The sequence below is a fragment of the Petaurus breviceps genome, unplaced genomic scaffold, assembly GCF_028583685.1.
Source record: "Petaurus breviceps papuanus isolate PSGF00001 unplaced genomic scaffold, PetGlider_PUasm1.0 91041, whole genome shotgun sequence".
Lineage (NCBI taxonomy): Eukaryota > Metazoa > Chordata > Mammalia > Diprotodontia > Petauridae > Petaurus > Petaurus breviceps.
This window is the reverse complement of record NW_027187400.1, coordinates 26496226-26520379: the sequence shown is the minus strand read 5'-3', so window position 1 is coordinate 26520379 and position 24154 is coordinate 26496226. Positions and strand designations below refer to the sequence as shown.

Here is a 24154-nt window from a genome sequence, read left to right as displayed (position 1 = left end):
TGGATTGCATGCCCTATCTGCTGATCTCGCCCCTTCTCTCTTCTACCGAGGAAAGTCTTTGGAAATATAAATTCCCCCCCTTACTGTTTTGATTGTAACCCATAAATTTGGTATATTATATCTAACTGTTGTCACCTTTAAAGAAATAATTGTTCAGACATTTAACACACACACACACACTCACACAAACCAGCTGTGTGACCTTGGGCAAGTCACTTAACCCAACTGCCCTCCAAAAAGCAAAAATAAATAAAAAATAAGAAATAATTGTTTCTATGATTTGTTCTTTGAACTACCCATTTGTTAGCATTATCTAGTGTCCAATAAATTTCTAATATTTGCTCCAAAGGTTCTTTGTTGACTAAATCTGAATGCATTTGATATTTCTGCTTTGTTGCATTTGTAAGATTTTTAATACACAACATGTGTCAATTTTCATGACAGTGCTATACCAATATTACCCAGGTCTATTTTATGTAACTATCTAAAATTCTAATCAGGCCCTTAAATTCTTTTCTATTTTTTAAAGTGAGATATATCTAGGTCTCAGAGGGATAAATAGAGATCCCTAATATTATTATTTTACTATTTCTCCCTGTAATACATTTAATTTTCCTTTAAGAATTAAGATACTAGACTTCACTTATATAATTGATATCATATTGCTTGCCTTCTCAATGGGAAGAAAAGAATGAAGGAGAAAATCTGGAACTCAAAATTTTTAAAAACACATGATAAAATATGTTTAAGAGAATAATATTAAAAATAAGTAAGATGCTAGATCTTTGTTCAGTAGTTACATATTGTTTAGCTAGATGCTTAGTATTAACAATAATTCATTATCTATGATATCTCTTAGTAAAATGTAGTTTCTCAGTTTGTCTCTTTTAATTAGGTCTATTTCTGAGGCTGCTTTGCAAGATCTTGAGTATTCCCTAGCCTTTTCTACTTCCGCTGAAGCATAACAGGTTCTGCTTTAGTACCTTATTTTAATTTTCTATGCCCGGTTCTATTTCCAGTGTGTTTCTTGTAAATAATACATTGTTGGATTTGGCTTCTATTCCATTCTGCTATCCTCTTCTATTTTGTGGGTGAGTGCATCCCATTCAGTTATGATCGCTAACTGTATATTGCCCTATATGTTAAACTCTTATACTTTTTCTTCTTTTTTCCCCACAGCTACTTCAAAGAAAAAGGGGAAAAGGTCTCAAAAATATTTAAAGCATCTCTTTTCATTGTGACAAAGAACTAGAAACTGTGTGGATACCAATCATTTGGGAAATGACTAAACAAGTTATGGTATATGAATGTTATAGAATACTACTGTGCCGTAAGAAACAATAAGGGGGATGGCTTTGGAAAAACCAAGGAAGCCTTTTACATACTGACAAAATGAGAAGTGAGTAGAACAAAGGGAATAATTTCTATAATAATATTGTAAAATGAACAAGCCTGAAAAATTTATGAACTCTGATCAACACAATGACCAACCAAAATTCTAAAGGACTCATGATAAAAACAAGCTATCCACTTCCAGAATGAGTTGATAATGCAATTTTTTCAAAATATTTAATGCTAAATTTATTTTGCTTGATTTTATATATATACACACATACATACTGCATATATATTCTATATGTAATATCTATATAACAGATTTTACATATGTGTTTATGTGAATAAGTGTGTATGTGTGTATCAAATTAGAGTTCTTCTCTGAGCAGGAACAGTTTGTTACTAAGTTGGAGGGAAAGTTGAGCCAACAGAGTTGGCAACAGTGGAACAGAAAAGGAGTGGGCAGCTTTCAGAGATTCTTGTGTATAGCACTGCATTTGCTCACCTGGGCCAGAAGACTTGCAAACACCAAGACTGGTTTGATAAAAATAACAGGGAAATTCAGAAGCTGCTAAATAAAAAAACGAGAACTCCACAGGGTTTACCAGCAGGATAGTTTATCCATCTCTAAGAAAGCTGCATTTCATGCCATCAAAAGTAAAGTGAAAGCAAAGCTTAGAGAGATGCAGGATTCATGGCTTAGTAAAAAAGACAGGTGAAATTCAAGTTTTATGCTGATCGTGACAATCCAAAACACTTTTATGATGCCCTAAAGGCTATTTATGTGCACCTTTGGTGCACCTCAACTACTCAGTGCTGATGGAGTCACATTGCTTAGTGAAAAGGATATGATCCTAGAGAGATGGGCTGAACATTTCCGTAAGTGTTCTCAACAGATCATCATCAATCAATGCCGAGGCCACTGACCATTTACCTCAGGTTGAAGTCAATCCCTCCCTACCCGAAGTTCCAAGGGAAGAGGAGGTTTTGAATGTCATTAGGTTCTTTCATGTGACAAAGCACCTGGTACTTATTCTATTCCAGCTGAGATTTACAAGGTAGGGGGTCCATTACTCAAACAAAAGCTGACTAAAATTTTCCAGGTTATATGGCAAAAGAAGGTTATTTCCGATGAGTTCAAGGATGCCTCCATTGTCCATCTTACAAAGGTAAAGCAAATAGATTGTCCTGTGACAATCACGGGGGGAGAGGAGGAGGGATATCTCTCTCTTAGTCATTGCTGGTAAGATTCTTGCCACAGTCCTCCTTAATAGGCTGATCCTTCTTCTGAAAGATGGTCATCTACCTGAGAGCCAGTATGGCCTCAGAAAGGGCCGAGGGACAGTTGATATGGTGTTTGCTGCACAACAACCCTAGGAAAAATGCCAGGAGCAAAACAGAGGTCTGTACACAATGTTTATAGATCTGACCAAGGTCTCTGACACTGTTAGTCATGAGGGCTTATGGAAAATTATGTTAAAATTTGTTTACCCAGAGACTTCATCAGCATTGTACATCAATTTCATGGTGACATGCTTGCCTGGGTTCTGTATCTATATATGCATGTATGTGTATGTATGTATATATGTGTGTATACATATATACATACACACATACATATGTGGCTTTGTCTTTCTTGCCTTCTTAATGGGTGATGGAAGAACAGTGGGAGGGAAAGACTGAAATCGTAAATAAAATTACAGGAATGCAAATTAAAGCAACTCTAAGGTATGACCTCATACTCAGCAGATAGGCAATGATGACAAAATGGAAAAAAGGACAAATGTTGGAGGGGTTGTGAGAAAAAGGTACATCAGTTCGCTATTCATGTAGTTATGAATTATTCTGGTTCAGAAATGGGGAACCTGTTGCAGCCTTGAGGCCACATGTGGCCCTCTAGGTCCTCAAGTGAGGTGAATTTGTTCTTGAAGTTTGGATCCAGTAAAAGGGCCACACTTGAGGATCTAGAGGACTACATGTGGCCTCGAGGATGCAAATTCCCCACCCCTGTAAATCTGGTCATTCTCTAAATCGATTTGGAACTATCCCCAAGAAGTTATTTAACTTGACCCAGCTATATTAATACTACTTGACCCAGCTATATTAATACTAGAGCCATGCCTACAAATAAAGTTTGAGTTTTTATTTTTGTTTTTTAAGCAGCAAATGTCCTTTATATACAAAAATGTTTATAGGAGCTAATTTGATGGTAGCTAAAAATTGGAAACTAAACTCCTAATGAGAAATGGCTAAGCAAATTGTGGTATAAGAATATAATCAGATGAAACAGATAATTTCTGGAAATTGAGAAGATCTCTACAAACTCATATAGAGCAAAGAAAGAAAAACGAGAACAATCTATACAATAATAACAATGTTATAGACAAAAATAAACTTGAAAGACTTTAGAATTCTGATCAATACAATGATAAACTAATCCTCCAAAACAAGAATGGAATAAGCTACTCACCTCTTGCCTCTCAGAGAGGTGAACTTAAAAATTCAGAGAAAGACTTAAGTTTTCAGAGATACATAATATAGAGATGTTTTTCACTGGATTATGTACTATGTACTGAGGGCTTTATTATTTTTTTTTTGCCTTTTTATTTTGGAGGGGCAGTTGGAGCTCAGTAACTTGCCCAAAGTCACACGGCTAGTTTTTCTGTTAAGTGTCTGAGGCTGGATTTGAACTCAAGTCCTCCTGATTCCAGGGCTGGTGCTCTATTTACTGCGCCACCTAGCCACCCCTGAGGGCTTTATTTTTAAGGGTTTCTTTTTAAAATTTGCTCAGTAGAAGTTGGGGTAAGTGATGATAGGAAGAGAATAATATAAAAAGAAATAAAAACCTAAAATTTGGTTGTACATGGTTTAACTCAACACTATAAATGAATTTTTTAAAAGTGGTTTTAAAATGCATATGTATTTTAATATTCTTTATTCTCTTAGTTACGTTAACAATTTTTGACTTGTCAAGCCTCTTACAAACAATATAGAAAGAATACCTGGCAGCTTACAGTTGCCTACATAACAGTTCCAACACAGGCTCTCTAGGCCAAAGTTAGTTCAAGTGGCTAGGGCACAAGATCAACATTTGCTAAATACATAAGGGGAAAAAAGACAGTGCATATGACTATAATTATGATCTTGATGATCGTGTGTTTTTTATAAAATGTTGCATGTACAAATTTGCTTTGCTACATAATTCCAAGCAAATGGAATTCAATTGCTTTCTCTAAATATATTTTGTTTCAGATACTTCCAACAAAGCAAGACTTCTAATTTCATTATCCTGCTGACAGGAGAAACAAGCTTGAGATTGACCTGTGCATTGAGCATAGGTAAACTGAAATGAATGAAGCAGAAATAAGTAAAAAGCAAATAGTTTCAAAGCAATAGTCCAAATTAATGTCCAATTAGATAAAATGTTCAATATGTGAGCTACTATTTTTCACTCAAAAATCCCTTTCATCTTACGAACCTCTGATCTCACCCTTTCAACTATCAAATTCTGTCCCAACATATTCCTTGTATGATTATATTTGGTTTCCTTTTTATAAAAACAAATCACAGCCCTGAGAATGTATCAAAATGGTAGTACAAAGACAAACAAAAAAAAATGACCATATCTTCTAGTTGAGGATCAAATGAATTAATTTCAAATTCCTAACAAAGCATGAGAAAAGAAATTCAGCCAATTACAAAGAATCACCCATTCCCTACTCCTTATTCCCATTGGGAAGATAATAAAAAACACCAGTAAGAAGAGGAAAGTTAAAGACACCTAGGTCCATCACCAATAATCACATGAAGAATACAACTACCTCATAAAATGCTCAACAGATTGACATAATTGAGGGGAGGGGGACGACAACCTACTTTCCAACATCATTTGTGGTTTTCATACTGTCCTCATGAAAAGAAACTGGCATATTTCACTTTCTAGAAATATGCACTATCACCTACTGGGAACCAAACCAGAAATAAAACAGAGTTTGAAAAGACAATGCTTCTGGTGCCAGTGTTTGGAGTCAGCATTTAAAAACCATTCCCCTCCAGAACAATGGCACCCAAAGTAGAACTACTAGCTTTGTCAAGGAAAAGGAAAAAAATGGTTCCCAAGTTCCAATGCAACATGTAGATCTTTCACCTGAAGCAGCAATAATTTTCAAGTGTACTAATCATGTCTGAATCTTCCTCTGAGACTATCCCCAATTTATAATGTATATATCTTATATACATAGCTGTCTGCATGCTGTCTTCCCCATTAGACTATAAGCTCCTTGAAAACAGAGAATGTTTTTCCTTTCCTTTGTAACTCCAGTGCTGAGCTCCACGCGTGGAACACAGCAGGCACAATTGACTGAATGAAAGTAGGGAAGAAATCATTTGATACAGAGAGACTGAAGATGGAAGGTAGGAGGTGGAAGGTGGAGGATTGTGGATGCAATATACAGAAGATAAGGGTGTAAGGGATCAAGTTCTCAAAAGGGGAAAGGAGGCTACTCTTGGCAAATAGATGATCTGACAGAGACTTAAGACAAAGGAGATTTGGTTCATGTCAAATAATTTTAGGATGAAGAGAACGAGAAGAGGAAACATTTAAAGGGTCTATTTTCCTCAGTAAGTAAAAAAGCAAAATTACTCAGCTGAACAAAAAAGGAGAAAGAGAGGAAAACATCTGGCATAATTTTTTTGTGGGAAAAGAGATGGAAATTTTATTAGAGAAGAATAAAAAGACTGCCTTTAGTTGTTGTTCAGGTGTGTTAGTCATGTCTGACATCTTCCATTTGGGGTTTTCTTGGCAAAAATAATGGAATGGTTTCCCATTTCCTTCTCCAGCTCGTTTGAAGGATGAGTAAGTGAAGCAAATAAGGTTAGGTGACTTGCTCAGGGTCACACAGCAAGTTTTTCTGAGGTCAGAATTGCTCTCAGGAAGTTGAGTTTTCCTGATTTGAGGCCGAATATTCCATCTACTACACCACCACGTTTGGGCAGTAAGTTAGCCAAATTAGCAAATAATAATTTACCAATTAGATAAGTAAATATAAAGTCCTAGACTCTGGGATGAACTTTCTGACCTTCAGTTTGTGTGTACATTTGTGTATCTAGGAGATATGGATAACAAGCTGGAAAGAATACCAGGAAATGAAGATATTAAAACTACAAGTCACCTTGTGAGTTAACATATACCAGACAAGTCTCTACCCCTCTGCCTAGCTTCTTGGTAAAGTCTATTTGGCATGTTTTTTTAAATAAAAGTACAGTCACCATTGTGACTTTATTCTAAGTAGAGGCTGGAAACAATATGCTTGATGATAAGAAAAGAAGTCATACATTATAGCCCTTCTATTTAACTGCGGCACTGGGTTTTGCTGCTGGGAATCCCATAAAGAAGGAACGATGATTTGTTCCCTTTTATCTGTTAAGGTTGAAGGCCCAAACAAGCAAGTGTGAGATTTTCCCATAACATTTCTCAGTAATCTCAATGAAAAGAAAATGCACACAATAACAAATTGAGCAAAAATGAAACTAGTGTTAAAGCTGCCAAAATATTACAACTAGCTTCATATCATATATTAAATGGAAATTTTATAAATTTACAGAAAATTAGAAAATTACATATTAAATAGAAAATTGCTTAAAGAATGCAAAAGGGGGTGGCTGGATGGCACAGTGAATAAAGCACCAGCCCTGCAAACAGGAGGACCTGAGTTCAAATCTGGCCTCAGACACTTGACACACTTACTGAGTGACTTTGGGCAAGTCACTTAACCCCAATTGCCCTGCAAAAAGCAAAAAAAAAAAAAAAAAGAATGCAAAAGACTATTCACTCATTTCTGCTAAAGAGGTGCAGAACAGAGAGCACTGAGTCTGCAGTCAGGAAGATTTGAGTTCAAATTCAGTCATACTCACAAACTAGTTAGCTGTGTGACCCTGGCCACATCACCCCAGAATGCTTCAATTTGCTCATCTTTAAAATGGGGGTGATAATAGCACCTACCTCTCTGGGTTGTTATGAAGATCAATTGAGATAATATTATTAAAAAGCACTTAGGACAGTATGTGGCACATAGTAAGTATTATATACATGTTAGTTGTGGCTGTGGTTGTTGTTGTTATTAATGAGGTAATCGTTTTACCAAGTTTCTTTTCGTTTACCTATATTAGTTTCTTCATAATATAACTCGGTGTTACAATTATGAATGTATTCTGTTGGCCTAAACACAGAACATTTAATAAACTGTTACTCAGTCAACTCCATTAAACCAACCTCAACCATTCTCTTCCCACTGACATTTATCTAACATAGAGCCTTTCACTACCATGCATATACACTATAAAAACAGTCCCCCAATCAGTGCCTCAACCTCCGTCACTCTAATAAATTCTTTTCACAATTTACATATAAATATTTATGCAAATTTACTCAAATCACTCCTCTGCTAAAAAGCATTTCGTAGTCCTGTATTTTAAATGAAATATTCCAGGCTTTCAATAATCAAGAAAAGCCTTAGTTTTTAAGTCTTATCAAAGACAAGAGTTAGTTGAATTTTGTCCTACATGGCCTCAAATCAAAAACTGCTGCAGTGAAAGGTTTTTGGCCACATTATTCTTCTTACTATTGTGTTTCAGTATCACTTAAGAATTTATTAATCTGTCCTAAATTATATTCATACATACCTTTAAAAGGCCAAGTTAGTAAAAGTTAGTTAGTATTGATGAAAATGTACAAGGTGATAATAAAAAACTGATAAAGTTCATGAGCTCCTGCAAACATGACCAAAAGACTTAGAGCTATTCCCTGCACTGTGATATGGAAAGAATAAAGCCTCAAGGGGTGGGTAGGTGGTGCAGTGAATACAGCACAGGCCCTGGAGTCAGGATGACCTGAGTTCAAATCTGACCTCAGACACTTAACATAAAAACTAGCCATGTGACCTTGGGCGAGTCATTTACCCCTAATTGCCCTCCAAAAAACAAAAAAGAATAAAGCCTCACTATAGATATGTTACTTCTCCATCTGCATGGTAGTAATCAGCCATTTTAAAATCTACAAAGACAACCTACAAAAAGTCTGCCTCTGCCACATCTCCATTGCTAAATGCACAGTTTTCATCCTGAATTTTCATCCCCTGTTTGGATGATATATTGGTGAATATAACTCACAACAATAATCTTGTTTTAAAATATCATTTAAAAAAAAATCAATTGGGGTTAAGTAACTTGCTCAAGGTTACACGGCCAGTTTTTTTTGTGTGGGTGTTAAATATCAGAGGCCAGAACTGATCCCGGGTCCTCCCGACTCCTGGGCCAGCACACTTACTCACTACGTCACCTAGCGGCCCCTAAAATATCACTTTTGTAGTGTGTAAATTTTATCCATATGTGTGTAGAGTAATGCACATACACGCAAAAACCAAACAAATATCAAAGAGTCTGTTCCTTCCCAAGCTTTAGGATCACATTTCATCCACAGGAATGAGGCAATAGGTTCTTACATGAACTTCAATTGAAGTGATAATGTGTATTTGCTGAAAATTGATCAAAAACTGAATAAATGGGGTTTAAAAAGGAAAAAGTGAATTACTTACCTTGTCTCTGGATTGTAACCCAATATATAGAAAAATGAATCCACACGAGCTTTAAACTCTCTGGCAGCAAATATGTCAGAAAAATGGGAGATATTACACTTCCCTCTGAAAATTAAGGAAAAAAAGATATCAGGAAAATTATAAGAAAAAAATTACAAGTGAAAATAATCTCAAGAAAGAAGGACAAATACTAAACTCCTTAAGTACTCCAGGAGAAAGCAAAAAAGGAGGAAAAAAAGTTAGAACCCTTCCTCTCATCACAGGTCACATCACATCTGATTGACATATTCCGTAGACCATATTCCAATTGGCATATTCCGTAGAGTTAAAGATGTCAGAGGTAATCCAATCTAACACCTTTACCTTAAGAAAAGAGCAGCCCAGGGCGGCTAGGTGGCACAGTGAATAGAGCACTGGCCCTGGAGTCAGAAGGACCTGAGTTCAAATTCGGCCTCAGACACTTAACACAAAAACTAGCCTTGTGATCTTGGGAAAGTCACTTAACCCCAATTGCCCTCCAGAAAGCAAAAAAAGAAAAAGCTATCTGTGGCTTGAATATTGACTTAGAAAACCACAAATGATCACTATCTATGTTATTTTATAGGTTGTTGTATAATGTTTTATTATATTTTTATTTATTTTTCTAAACATTTCCACATTACATTTTTATCTGACTTGGGTCTATGAATTTGAAATCTATGAATGGACATAAATGTCCAAGGTCTCCAGGCAATTGGAAATGTGAGACTGAAGGTCAGCAGAGAGGTTACAGCTAGATAGGTAGATTTTAAAGTCATGACCATAAAGATGATCATTGAATCCATGCAAGGTGATGAAATCAACAAACAAAAAGTATAGAAAGAAAAAGAAGAGGGACCAGAACAGAGACTATTCAGTTTTAGTGGACATGACTTGTATGAAGATGCAGGAAAGGAAAGTGAGGAGTGGTCAAACAGGGGGGAAGAGAACAAGGAGAGAGTGGTGTCCTGACAACTTAGGGAGAAGACAGTAGTCAATAGTGCCCAAGGAAGTCAGGAAGGATGAGAACTGAGAAGAAGACATTAGATTTGGTAATTGAGAGATCAATGGCAGCTGAAAATAGAGAAGTTTCAGTTGAAAGATAAGGTCAGAAGCCAGACTGTAGGGGGTTAAGAAAAGAGTAAACGAACAGGAATTCAAGATACGCATTGTAAACAGTTTTCATGGGGTTAGCTAAAAAAGGCAAAACAGATATGATAATTTAATGGTGATAGAATGATCAAGGGAGATTTTTTGAGGATATGGGAATAATGGGAAAGTTTGCAGGTAGTAAGGATGCAGTCAGTAAAGAGGAAATAACTGAATATTAGTGTGACAGTAGAGATGATAAAGGGAGTAATCCACTGGAGATGGGCTAGAATGAAACTGCTTGAGAAAGAGGGTTTTCTTAGCAAGAAGAAAGGTGACCTGGTTTTGTGGAAAGGGGTGAATGAGGAGAGGGTGGCAGAAGGCATCTGGAAGGGGTGAGCTGAAGAAAGAAGTAGCTCTCAGTCAGTGGCCTCAGTTTTTTGTTTTGTTTTGTTTTTAGCAAATTATGAGGCTACCGATTCTCAGCTGAGAAGATAGAGGGAAAGGGAAGCTTTCACAGGAGGTTTGAGGAGGGATGAAAAGGTTTGAAAGATCCACTGTGGGGTGGAGTAAAGATGGCAGAGCAGAAGCAGGACCTCCATCCGGCTCCGGCTTTCCCAAACAATGTAAAGGGGACTCTGAACAAACTTTGGAGATACAGAACCCACAAAATGACACAGAGAAGCTAACCTCCCGCTGAGGAGAGCCCGGCAGGAATCAGCCAGTCCAGTGCTCTGGGAGCCGAGCCCAGGCCCACGTGAGCTGGAGGTGTTAGCCCCAGGGTGGGCCTGACCAGCCACCGGCTGTAGGGACTCCAGATCACCAGCAGCTGTGACAGTCTAGAATTATCAACACAAAGATGCTAAGAACAAAGTGAGAGGTCAGTGCACTGTGGACTTTGGGACCCAGTAGTTGGGAGCACCTCGGCTTTTGACCCTGGGGCGAGAAGCCACTGAAGAGCCATGGCTGTGCAGCCACCCCTACTTGGCACCTTCAGCTCCTGGCCTGCAGAGTGAAGGGGGATCAAGCAACCAATCTGAGGGGTAGTTGTTCTTGCTTTAACCTGCTTGGATCTGGACTGTGGTCTAGGGTAGAAGTCCTGGGGTGCGTGTCCAGCTTGCCAGAGCATGTGGAGGCTTCAGCAAGGGCACGCAAATAATACCTCCAGCAGCTGATAAAACCCCAGCGTTTGGTACAAAGCTCCCCTGTATTGTAGCAGAGTCCTACTGGGGCAAAAAGCCCAAAAGTCAATTACTTATTGAGTGGCAACATGACCAGGCAAAGGAAACAAAGCAAACAGAAGAACCCAATATTAGACTCCTATTTGGGGGACAGAAAGGAGCAAAGCATAGAACAGGAGGAAGACAGTGAAGTCAGAACTCCTGCACCAAAAGCTTCAAAGGAAAATACAAGCTGGTTACAGGCCATAGAGGAACTTAAGAAGCAGATAAGAGAAGTGGAGGAAAAATTGGGAAGAGAAATGAGAACAATGCAAGAAAATTACAAAATGAGAGTCCACAGCCTGACTGAGGAAAATCATACCTTAAAAAATAGACTGACTCAAATGGCAAAAGAGGCTCAAAAAGGCAATGAGAAGAAGAATGCCTTAAAAAGCCAAATTTGCCAGATGGAAGAAGAATCTCAAAAGCTCACTGAGGAGAATCATTGCTTCAGAATTAGACTGGAGCAAATGGAAGCTAATGACTTTATGAGAAATCAAGATGCTGTTAAACAGATCCAAACAAATGATAGAATAGAAAGCAATGTAAAATATCTCATGGGGAAAACCACTGACCTGGAAAATAGATCCAGAAGAAATAATTAAAAATTATTGGACTACCTGAAAGCCATGACCAAAGTAAGAACCTAGAAATCATCCTCCAGGAAGTTCTCAAAGAAAACTGCCCTGATGTTTTAGAACCAGAGGGCAAAATAGAGGTTGAAAGAATCCACCGATCACCTCCTGAAAAAGATACCAAAAAGAAAACTCCTAGGAATGTTATAGCCATGTTCCAGAATTCCCAGATTAAGGAGAGAATATTACAAGCAGCTAGGAAGAAACAATTTGAATACTGTGTAAACACAATCAGGATAACACAGGATCTGGCAGCTTCTACAATGAAGGATCGAAGGGCTTGGAATGTGATATTCTGGAGGTCAAAAGAGCTGGGATTAAAACCAAGAATCATCTACCCAGCAAAACTGAGTATCACGTTTCAGGGGAAAATATGGTCACATTCAGAGGAAGAGAGGACTTTCAAGCATTCTTGATGAAAAAACCAGAGTTGAATAGAAAATTTGACATTCAGATACAAGAAGCAAGAGAAGCATGAGAAGGTAAACAGGGAAAAGAAATCATAAGGAACTTATCAAAGTTGAACTATTAACATTCCTACATGGAAAAACAATAATTGCAACTGATGAAACTTTTCTCAGTATGAAAATAGTTGAAGGGAATAGAAATTTATATATGTCTATATATGAGGATGTATAGGCATATGAATACATGTATGTGAATGTGTTTATATGTTTACAGGTATACATAGATAGAGGGCACAGTACCAATTTAATAGGAAGGGATGATATTTAAAAGGGGAAATTAAGAGGTGAGAGAGGAATATAATGAGAGGAGATGGGGAAAGACAGAATGGGGTAAACTATCTCATAGAGAAGAGGCAAGGGAAAATGGTTACAATGGAGGGGAAGAATAGGAAGGCAAAAGGGAATGGGTCAACCTTATTCTCATTGAATTTGGCTTGGGGAGGGAATGAAATACACACTAAATAGGGTATCTCACCCTACAGGAGAGTAGGGGGGAATGATGGGAGGGCATGCTGGGGAGGGAGGAGGGAAGTTGGAAGTACCCACTTTTGAAAAAGGATGGGATCAAAGTAGAGAATAGAACAAGTGGGAGGTGGGATAGGGAAATATAGTCAGTCTTTTACAATATATCTACTATGTTAATGTTTTGCATTAGCTACACATGTACAACCTTCACTGAACTGCTTATCTTCCCAGTAAGGGTGGGTAACAAGGGAGGAAGGGAAATGAATCTGGAATTCAAACTTTGAAAATCAAATGTTTAAAATACACACACACACACACACACACACACATATACATATGGGATATGAGAGAAAATATGGGAGAGAGCAGATTGGAGGAGGGGATCTCCTGTGGGACTGCTATTCTGGGGTAGTGGGTAGGGGCAAAACGGGGAGAAAATTTGTTAAAATCTGGCGGAAATGAATGATGTAAATCAGAAGTTAATGAAGCATTTGAAAAAGGAAAAAAAAAGAAAAATCCATTGTGAAGAGCAGGTGAGTGAGTTAAATAGGAAGATATAAAATAATTATGCTGATAAAATAAGGGCCCGGCTGAGATTCTGTACCAAATCTGAAGTGGGTCTAGTCACATGATTTTTGTGCCTCCAAGGGGTTCTTAACCCTTTCGCTGTCTGCTGAAGTCTCTGAATCACTTTTAAGAATCATGTCCTTAAATGCAGAAAATTATATATAGGATTGAAAAAAGAAAAGAAAGAGGGCAGTGTAGGCAGTTCTAGGGTGCTGGACTGTGAAAGAACTAAGGATTCAAGGGATTGGAAGAAATGATGAAATTGCAAGACAGAAGGAAAAGTGCAATGACAACATATTATGATCAATAACACAAATTTTACAGTTAATAAACACAGATGTGGAACACTTGTAGGCAATGGAGAAATGAAGGGTTGACCATCTCTGAATATAGCTATAGTGAGGTAGAGAAGTAAATCATGGGAAATGAATGAACTGAGGAACTGAGATGTAAAACAATTAGAAAGAACTGAAATATATCTGCTGAATTCTATTATGAAGGTGGGTGTTTAGGAAGAGAATAAGCTGTGGTTCACTGAGGAAGGCACTAAACACACTGAAAGAGAAGGGTAGGAAACAGTTAACAAAACTTGTGATTGATTCTTAAGGTCCTGATGGGTGACTCTCAAAGGAGAAGAACTTAATGAGTGAGATGATGGAGGCAGAGGATGAGCTTGGAATGGCAATGGGGAGCAAAAAGTCTTACAAATTCTTCATCTTGAACAGTGAATGAATGGAATGAATCAAATTGTAACCAGTGTGACTGTGTCAACAGGACAGAGTGAGGAAGGAATAAGTAGGAGTCACAAAATGAAAAGGAGATGGGAAGGAAGAGATTTATGACAAAAGCAACTTTGTTTCCTATAACGATGTCTAGAATGGTCTCCTTTCCCTCCTTTGCCTTTCAGACTTGGTTTTATTCAAGACTACACGCAAATATCATATTTTCTAGAATGCCTCTATGGCCAACCCAGTTACTAATGCCTTTGCCTAAAGATTAATTTGGATTAATGTTATTTCTGTACTTATTTATATACTTGTTATCTCTTTTGTTTGAATATAAGTGCCTTAAGTCAGGGACTGTTTTTGCTTCTCTGTATCTGTAGTTCTTAGCCCAGAGCATGGTATACAGAGTTGAATGAATGTTTCCTGATTGATCAGAAACAAAGATCTTCTGCCCTCAATGCTGTCGAAAATATATTTTTAAAAAGCTGTCATAAAAAAAATTCTTTTACTCCTTTCGTTTTAGAAACTGACAGAAAGAGAAAAAAATTACCCAAAAGAAAAGCAATTTTTTTTTTCATTTTCTTTTGTAAAAGCAATGCCCCAATTGAAACTTATTTATAAGTCAGAAGCCTGGAATCCAGTAATCCATATTCTAAGGCAAAGACTATCATATATGATGATCAAAGTCTCTCCTCTTTAGGCATTACTAGTACTAAAGAATCTACATAAACTTTATAATATTTACTATATGGAAAAGCATGCACTGAGGTATAAATGGAGATACTAAGTTGACATATATTTCCCTAACCAAAGAGGAAATTTAAAAAAAAAATCATCCCAAGATGAATTCTAACTAAAAACAACAAAATATTCCTTTCATTCTTCTACTAACCAATTTCACCACCACTACTATCATCATCATCATCATCATCATCACCACCATCACATAATGGGTACTTAATGAAATGTCTAAATTTACTGGGGCAGCTAGGTGGTGCAGTGAATAGAGTACTGGCCCTGGAGTCAGGAGGACCTTAGTTCAAATCCAGCCTTAGACACTTGACACACTTAGTAGCTGTGTGACCATGGGCAAGTCACTTAATCCCAATTGCCTTGCCTTTCCCCCTCAAAAAAATAAAGTCTGAATATGTGAATGATCATTGAATGAGACAGGGAGGCACTCAACAAATGTTTATTAAGAATGTAGTACGTGCCAGCTACTATGTCATCCTTTGCTCCTCAAGTACCTAACACTGTAATTAGATATAAGGGCAGTAAATGTACAATCAGCCAATCAACTAGCATTTATTTTCAGAGCCTTCTCTATCCTAGTCACTGTGTTACTAAAAAATAAATCAATAAATGAATGAATAAACAACAACAACAAAAACAACCTAGTCCCTGACCTCAAGGAGCTCTTGAATGGAGATATGTACCATCAGTGTACAAGCAAGATACAAAGAATAGAGGAGAGACAAGGGCATATTTGAGAGATGTTAAGTGGAAAGAAAGGAAAGATTTAAAAATTGACTGGATCGGAGAGGTGGGAGAGATCAAAGAAAAATCAAAGAAAAAGTAAGATACCTGGCTTGTAAGCCTTAAATGACTGTGAGGAAGGCCTCAACAGTAAAAGAGAAAGCAACAGGGAATCAGAAGGATGGATCAAATCTTGACTCTAATGTTTGCTAGGTTTGTGACCATTGGCAAATCAATACCTCTTTCAATTTCCTCATTATAAAATGAAGATAAAAATACTGGCAATATCCACCTCACAGACTTGACTTAAAGAAACTACTTTGTAAATAAAGAACTAACGAAATATAACCTGTTATGAATATTATCCAACACTAAATTTCAACTCTGTATACAGCACTAAATATGTATGTACATTAAAGTAACCATCATCAGTCATTATTAAAAAAGGCAAGTAACCTTATACAAACATCTCTGATGATTCTCATATCTACCTGCCCAAAACTCTTTACTGACCCTGATTCAAACAGCTCAAACCAGATGTCTAATAGACATCTTAAACAAAACATGTACAAAAACAATATTCATTATCTTTCCCCCCCAAACTCTCCTGTCCCTTCTAATATTCCCAGCCCCTCTGGCTCACAACCTAGAAATAATCCCAGATTCCTCATCACGCATGTCCAAGTTCTTACCAAGGCCTATCGATTCCACCTTCACAACATCTCTCAAACATGCCCCTTTCTCTCCTCTGACACTACCATCAGCTTAGTACAGGCCCTTTTCAACTCCCATCTCAATTGTTGGAATAGCCTGTGGTTTATCTCCCTCAAGTCCCTCCCCACTCTAGCCCATCCCCGATTCAGCCCCTGAAGAGATTTTCCTAAAACTCAGGTCTAACCATGCCACTCCCTACTGAGAAAACTCATTATCACTTCCGCAATGCAATCAAATTCAAAATGCCTCTATTTGGCATTCAAAGACTCTCATAAACATAAAAATCATAAAATCATAAAAAAATCATAAAAAAAGGCAGAGTTCCTCCTGCCTTTCCAGTCTTCATACAACTTACTCCACAACACATCCCCTACAATCCAGTGGCACTGACCTCCTAGTTATTTGATGAATGACATCCTCTATCTTTTAGCTCCAGGAATTTTCTCCGGCTGTCCATTACACCTAGAGTGCTCCCCTACTGGTTTCTATGACTTCCTGACCTAGTGGCTTCCTTTAAGTTCCAATATAATAGATCTTCTACAGGAAGCCTTTCCCAATCCCTCTAAATTCCAGCAAATTCCCTTTGTTAAATATGTCCTATTTATCCTATATGTGGAATGTCTGTATACAGTTGTTCGTCTGCTGTCTCCCCTCCCCCCCCATTAAACTGTAAACTCTTTGAAGAAAGGGATTGTCTTTTGTCTTTTGCATGGATACATACACGGTGCTTGGCATGTAGTAGGTGCCTGACAAATGTTTACTGACTGACTGATCTCTCCTCTCTAGTTCACCCTCCATAGACTATTCCATTTGTTTTCCTTTGTATCTTCAGCACCTATCAAAGTGATTATTATAGATCTTGAGTAGGAAATAACATCAGAGATCAACTTACTGACACTCTGACATGTTAAGTGATTTGTCCAAGAATACACAGGTAGTAGACATCAAGAGAACTTTGTAAAATAGTAGGGGTTTAATGCTGTTGATGTTCTTCCTTTATTTTCCAAGAGAACCAATGATCTCATGACTGGGTGATTTCTTGACCTGCTTCTAAAGCAGAGTTGCCTCACTTTTTCTTATAGAATCATCGAAGTACAGTGGCAAGACAAAGGTCAGGACATTTGACCCCGACCGAGATACAGGGGTGTAACAACAATGCTTACAGCTTACAGCTGCTGTGGGGGAGTAAGACCAATAACACCAGCACACAGGAGGGCTGCTAGCACAGGTTCTTTGATCTGCTTTTCTTTTTTTTTTTTTTTTAAAGCAATCAGGGTTAAGCAACTTGCTCAAGGTCACACGGCCAGTTATTTCTGGGTGTGGTGCTGAGTATCTGAGCCCGGATTTGATTCCCAGGTCATCCCCACACTGGAGCACATGCTCTTACTCACTGAGCCATCTGGCCGCCCCTAAGCAATTGGGGTTAAGTAACTTGCTCAAGGTTACATGGCCAGGTGTTTCTGGGTGGGTGCTAAGTGTCGGAGCCCGGGATTCGATCCCCAGGTCATCTCGACACTGGAGCTGGTGCTCTTACTCACTGTGCTACCTGGCCACCCCTTGTTCTGCTTTTCTAAAGGAAAGCACCTCAAAAGGGGTCAAATTTAATCAAACATATATATCATTTACTTAGTTCAGGGGGAAAAATCAGCACTCTGAACTTTAGAGAAAATAGAAACAGAAATTACAAGCAGAAATAATAGCATAAAGACCAACAGACTGGGCTTCTAACCATCTAACTAAATAAAATATACATCACAGATCAACAGATAGATCCAACTGTCTGACCATTACATACATACATAGTTACCAGACAGAGAGGCACCAACATCTGAGTTTTCAAAGATCAGGAGAGGGGGCGGGAGGGTCCTTAATGGCTACCCAGAGTCTCATCTGGTCAAAATTACATGCACACTCTTCCAATGAGTGGGCCCCAAAGCAAAATGCTAATCTCAGAGTATATATGCTTCTTCAGGGTCAGAGGGCATCACAACCCTCATGATCCACTGCCTAATTACAAAGTTACAAAAGTCATGGGCCTTCCTAAAAAACGAGCCTCCCCTAATTAACCTTCTCTTGTTGGACTCCATGTGAGGCCTATTAATGGGCAGGGAAGTTCTTCAACTCCCATTAACATTACAAGGGGATGACATCTGTTTCTCAAAAGTTTGACCAAGTCTAGGCAGCTAATGATGCCTACTTCAGCCGCGGTCATGTTCATCAGACAAATTGTTCCTATCTGCTCATTCTACCAATGGAAGTCTTCATATGCTTGTAGTAGACATCCTACTAATTCACCAACAACTTTGTAGTCCATTGGTTACCTTCAACCTGGTTTAGCTCATTTGCCAACATGCTTTTCTAGGGTATAGCCAGTGTGCATGCTACAGTTTCTTGGAGCCACAGGTAAGAATTGGGTGATATAGGTGGACACCAAAGGTAAATGAGCTTAAAATATGGAGGGGCTTAATATATGCTAACAAAAGTGAAGGAATGTGGAGGCAGTGTGCTCTCACGGAAAGAGCTCTTTTCTTAAGAGTATTATACCTACATCCCATGAGTCATCTTGGGCAAGTCAATCAGCATACCAGAGCCTCTCCCTCAGTGAGAAAAGGAGAAGGCTGGACTAACTTTCAAGTCTAGATCTATTATGCTATGACTCAAACCATATTTCTCAATGGCTTCTCAAAATAATCTATCTCCAGGAACAGATAATGGAGTTCTAGGGTTCCATACATACATAAATGTTTATATACACATATACACATACAATAAACATATATATGTGACAGAACTGTATTAGTTGACATTCTATAAGATCTAAGGAAGCACTGAACCTGTTTCAACAAAAGACATTTTTTGCTTTTAAACCCTGTAGATTAAAGGGGAAAAGCAGTATGGCAACATAAAGGAGCACGGGCTCTGGAGAGGATCTGAGGTTCAAATTTTACAGATGACTCTTAATATCTATTTGGGTACCTGAAAGCCTGTAATATCCATAGGTCATGGCTCCCATAGCTATTAAAGGAGAGACAGCTGGGCTAGATGAGCAGAGTTGCTTTTCACCTTTAAATCTTTGAGTCTGTGATTATTATGTGCACATAAAATACTGTGATAGAAAAATGTGGTGGCAGAGAGCTGCCTCTAGATTCAGAGGCAGGACCTAGATTCCTGCTACTGATTCTTACAATCTGAATGAACATGGGCAAACTACACAACTTCCCTGAGTTGCATCTGTAAAATGAAGGTGAAGGCCTAGTTGGGCACTACAGTTCTTGTTAGCAATATATCTATGATCTTGTGATGATAAAACAGCAGTAGTCCATCATTCTAAGGAATTCTGAAGCTCATAAGACTAGGGAAAGTTCAAAAGCTAAGAAAGAGCTGGTAAGAAGTATAAGGGTAATTGTACAAACACAGAAATTAACTTGATGAAATTCGTGTTACATTTCTGTATCTAGCTTAGACTTATAAAAAAAAATATCTGAATTTAGAGTGAAAGAATTCTTTTTAGGGGCAGTCACATATTACCATTTTATAGGACAAAATGATGTGAAAAGCCAAACCCACTCTGACAATAGTAATATTATGAACAACCCTGGGGAATCACTTAATCTCTCTAAATCTCAATTCCCTCATCTGGAAAATGGAGATAATAACAGCATCTCTCTCTCTCTCTCTCTCTCTCTCTCTCTCTCTCTCTCTCTCTCTCTCTCTCTCAATGGTTTGTTGTAAAGATTAAATTAAATTAAATAATTTATATGAAATGCCTTGTAAATCTTCAAGTTTTAAGAATCAGCAGTTATTATTAGCTGTGATACAGATGGGGGGAGGGAGGTTGGGGGAGATTGAGGAGGTGAAATGTAAGCTATTATTATTTTTACATGGAAGCAGCTAGAGCACTGGCCTAGAGTCAAAATGACCTGAATCTGGCCTCAGAAATTCACTAGCTGTGTTACCCTGGGCAAAGCACTTAGTCTCTGTTTGCCTTAATCCACTGGAGAAGGAAATGACAAACCACTCCAGGATCTTTGCCTAAAAAAATCCTATACAATCTCATGAAGTTGGACATTACCAAACAATAAAATTATTTTTACTAATATTCAAGAGGTCATGAGACCTAAATAGGTTAAACTCTCTCTGTGACACTGTGTCATCAATACAATATTCCAGATGGTAATGGTAGCATAAACTGACCAAGCTAAAAAATTATTAAGCTAGAGGCCTAGCTATTCTTGTTTAGTACTTCTAGAAAAAAGTGGTTTTCCAGTTGAACCAAGACTACCAAATACCTCGTGTCAAGGACACTTCATTAAATTCCCACTCTAATGTTTCATTATGGTGTGGCAGTGAGCTGTGGTGCATGAGGAATATCCAAGTAGTGCCTAAGCTCTGAACATCCTCCAAAAGTACAGAAGTTTCCAGTATAATCTTGCAATAGACTAGGAGAGGTTTATCCTCAGAAAGAAGGCTACCAGGTGAGTGACTTCTTTTGTGATGACACCAATAACAAGACTTTCTATTAAGGAACAAAAGAATTCTTATCTAAATCTAAGGATGAGAAGGTGGATCACTCTATTTTTAAAAAAAACAATCTTCCCACGGGGGGGGGCAGCTAGATGGCATAGTGAATAGAACACCAGCCCTGGAGTCAGAAGGACCTGAGTTCAAATCCAGCCCCAGACACTTAACACAAAAATTAGCTGTGTGACCGTGGGCAAGTCACTTAACCCCAACTGCCCTCCAAAAAGCGAAAGGAAGAAAGAAAGAAAGAAAATATAACTCCAATAAGAAAAAAGCATTTAACTAAAAAACAATCTTCCCAGGCACATAATAAATACATTACATCAAATAACTGATAATTTTTGTGCTGCATTTTGTTGTAAACAGCAATATGTACTTGTATTTTATTTTAATTACTAAAATATTTTAAAAGATAAAATTATGTAAAAACATTTTTTTTCCCTAAAATAGCCAAAATGTTTTCAAACCAAACTCAATATTTAACAATGGAGATCAAACTGTCCAATCAAGGACCTGCTCAGGGATATGGAACTCAAACATTGATGTCATTTCAAAACTCCAAATCTAGAGAAGTGTGAAAGGAGAGGGAAGAACACATCATGTTAAATTATTTAGCCAATCAGCCCTGAGACAGGAAGCTATTTGCCCTGCCAAACTATCCCAAAATCAAACTGAAATGTTTCATTATAACTAGATCAATGATGCTCGTAAAAGTGTTAGAAATCAAGTAAAAATTCCCCCAGAAGAATGAAGTACAAAATCATCATAATATACAGATCAAATATTAACTTTAAATACTTGCAAATCTAAAATGTTTTATGACCTCAGAACACTGGCCTCGTAAGATCAATGACATCATATATGTCATATTTGTTTCAAAAGACCTCTAAAGTGCTCAACTTCTTAATGCCCAAGTCATATTATAATGGGGGATGGGGGGGGAAGGGAAACTGGAAAAGGTAGACTGAGGGAGTTGGGAAGGAAAGAGAAAAAAGGAAAGGAAGGCAGAGTGAGTCAAAGAAATAAAGGAAGGTTCTACACACTTGATTTCTAAGCCAATCTAATTAAAAAACTAGGTCAGTCAATTCAAGCAAACTTCTCATTAATTTAGTATCATTTCCAACATGCAAACTGAATGTTAGAAATTACTGTCATGAAGTGATAAAAAAAGACCCTGGAATGTGGATGAAAGACTATCACAAAACACTGGAATTTTCTGAATTTTTCTAAAGCTCTCTAAGTCCAAAGAAAGACTCTCCCTCCCAACCCCCAACGCCTCCTGCTCCCTATTAAAAGTTAACGATAATTTGCCTTGCAGTAAGGGCCTTTATTGAAATGACTTCAAACAAGAAAAACCCTTTCTAGATACTTTCAGTCAAACACCATCTGAACATTTTTATTAGAGAGATTATTCCATCCACATATGGCAATATCCATTCCACTATTGATAATCTAAAGGCAACAGTGGTCAAAAAAAATTTCTTTATTGTAAGAAAAAAATTATCCTTCTCCTCTTACTTCTAAGGCCAAAGCATGCCATTTAAAGACAAAATCTACCTAGAATAAAAGGTGTTTCTTCCCCTGTTGAGCATAAAACACATAATTAAATCAACTCTACAAACTGTTTTTATAGCTCATTGCAATGGTTTTGGACTCCGAGTTTAATTTAACTGGGTGAGCATTTTTTAAGGCAATGTCAGATAAAATGGAGAAAGTAAGAAAAAAAAGATAGAGCAGGAAGGAAAGGAGAATGTGGATTTACAAAAGAAGGATGGGCCTCTAAAAGATGAAATGCAACAGCCTCTTCCACACAATATATTAATTAGTCAGGATGTCAGCATCAGAATTTTGGAGCCACATCTTTCCAGATTAAATACTTGCTCTCTATTACCGTACATGCTTAAAATAATTAAGTACAATAAGTGGAGTAATCATCTCGAAGATAACAAGGTAGACTGAATGTTTTTCACTCTATTGAATGTCTTCTACTTTATATGAGACTTTCATCTAAACTCTGCCACTTACCGAAGGGCAGCAGCATGGTAAGTATCAACATAATCGGAAATGAAGAGCTCTCGATTCTTGATAACTGGGTCTGTAATGACAAGTTCTCGTCCAGAATCTGTTAGAAAAAGAAGGGTGTAAGATAGGGGTTCTTAAAACATCCATCCTTCCTAAACAAACCACCATAACTCCTGTTCCAATTACCACCATTTAAAAAAAAAAAACAATCATTGAAAATCCCCAATTTTATTTTAAACACACATAAGGGAACAGGGTGGGCATCAAGATAAAGGACTTCATTAGTAAGAGAAACCTCTAAGGTGGAAACTCCTTTCATCAATGAAAATGGACAAATCATGTAATTTATGGTGGAAGAGAGTGGCCTATAGTACAGTTAAAAGATTTGCCCTAGGTCACAAAGTAAGACTCAAGCAATTAACTAATGAAAGAATAAGAAAGTACTTATTAAGCACTTACAATATGTCAAGCACTGGGGATACAAGTAAAAAAAAAAAAAAAAAGAGTGTAATTCTTGCATTCAAATAGTTTCCATATAATAGGGATAGAACAACAAATAGTGAACTGGTAGCCAGGGAGGTTAGTTTGGCTCTAAAGGATCAGGGTAAGCGGAGTAGGGCTTATCACAGGGCTATAAATTGGCACTTTCTTTACGGAAGTACAATGTCAGGAGTATGCTTTAGAGGCAAGACTTGAACCCAGGTCTTCCTGATTCTAAGGTTGGCCCTAGTTATCCATTCGTATCAACTAAGCCAAGCTGCTCTCACATGGTGATTTATGCCAACAGTAAATCAATTCACCACATTTATGAAGTACCTGCTGTATAAAAAGCCCCAGGCTAACAACGGGGACATAAAGACGAAACTTTGTTTACAACCTCAAGGAGCTTATAGTCTATTATGGGGGCTACAACATGTAAAAAAGGATATTGGAAGACTATACAAAGTAATTTCCAGAGACTGCTAATATCAGGGTAGAAGAAAAGAGGTCAAGGAAATGCTTGAGTTGGAGGAAGCAGGTGAGCCATGCTCTGAAGAAAGAGGCAGTGAGGAGAAGTGGGACATTTGGGGAGGGAAAAGCTAGTCGTGCACAAAAGCAAGCAAAGACATAGATGGATGGACTGCAAGACAAAGACAACTACTAGTGACCAAGTCAGTCCAACTGAAATGGAGAAAGTATCAAGAGGAATGATATAAGACAGAAAAGGTAAGCTGAGATGGATTACAGAAAGCTTTAAATGTCAGGTGAGTAGTTTTTATTTTATCCTAAAGGCAATAGGGAGGCAAAAAGGAACAGAATGCGACCTGA

The 24154-nt window shown here is 37.7% G+C and overlaps 1 protein-coding gene across 7 annotated transcripts in view; it reads right to left on the bottom strand.

The window, feature by feature from the left end:
• The window catches only part of RERE (arginine-glutamic acid dipeptide repeats), a 466101-nt gene that overhangs the window by 220447 nt on the left and 221500 nt on the right, over nt 1–24154 (bottom strand). For all 7 annotated transcript variants that reach the window (XM_069079575.1, XM_069079574.1, XM_069079576.1 and 4 more), the window contains 2 exons: nt 22850–22946; nt 8928–9032 (listed from right to left, as the gene is read on the bottom strand). In XM_069079575.1, the coding sequence (XP_068935676.1) occupies nt 8928–9032; nt 22850–22946 (202 nt within the window). The remainder of the gene's footprint in view (nt 1–8927; nt 9033–22849; nt 22947–24154) is intronic.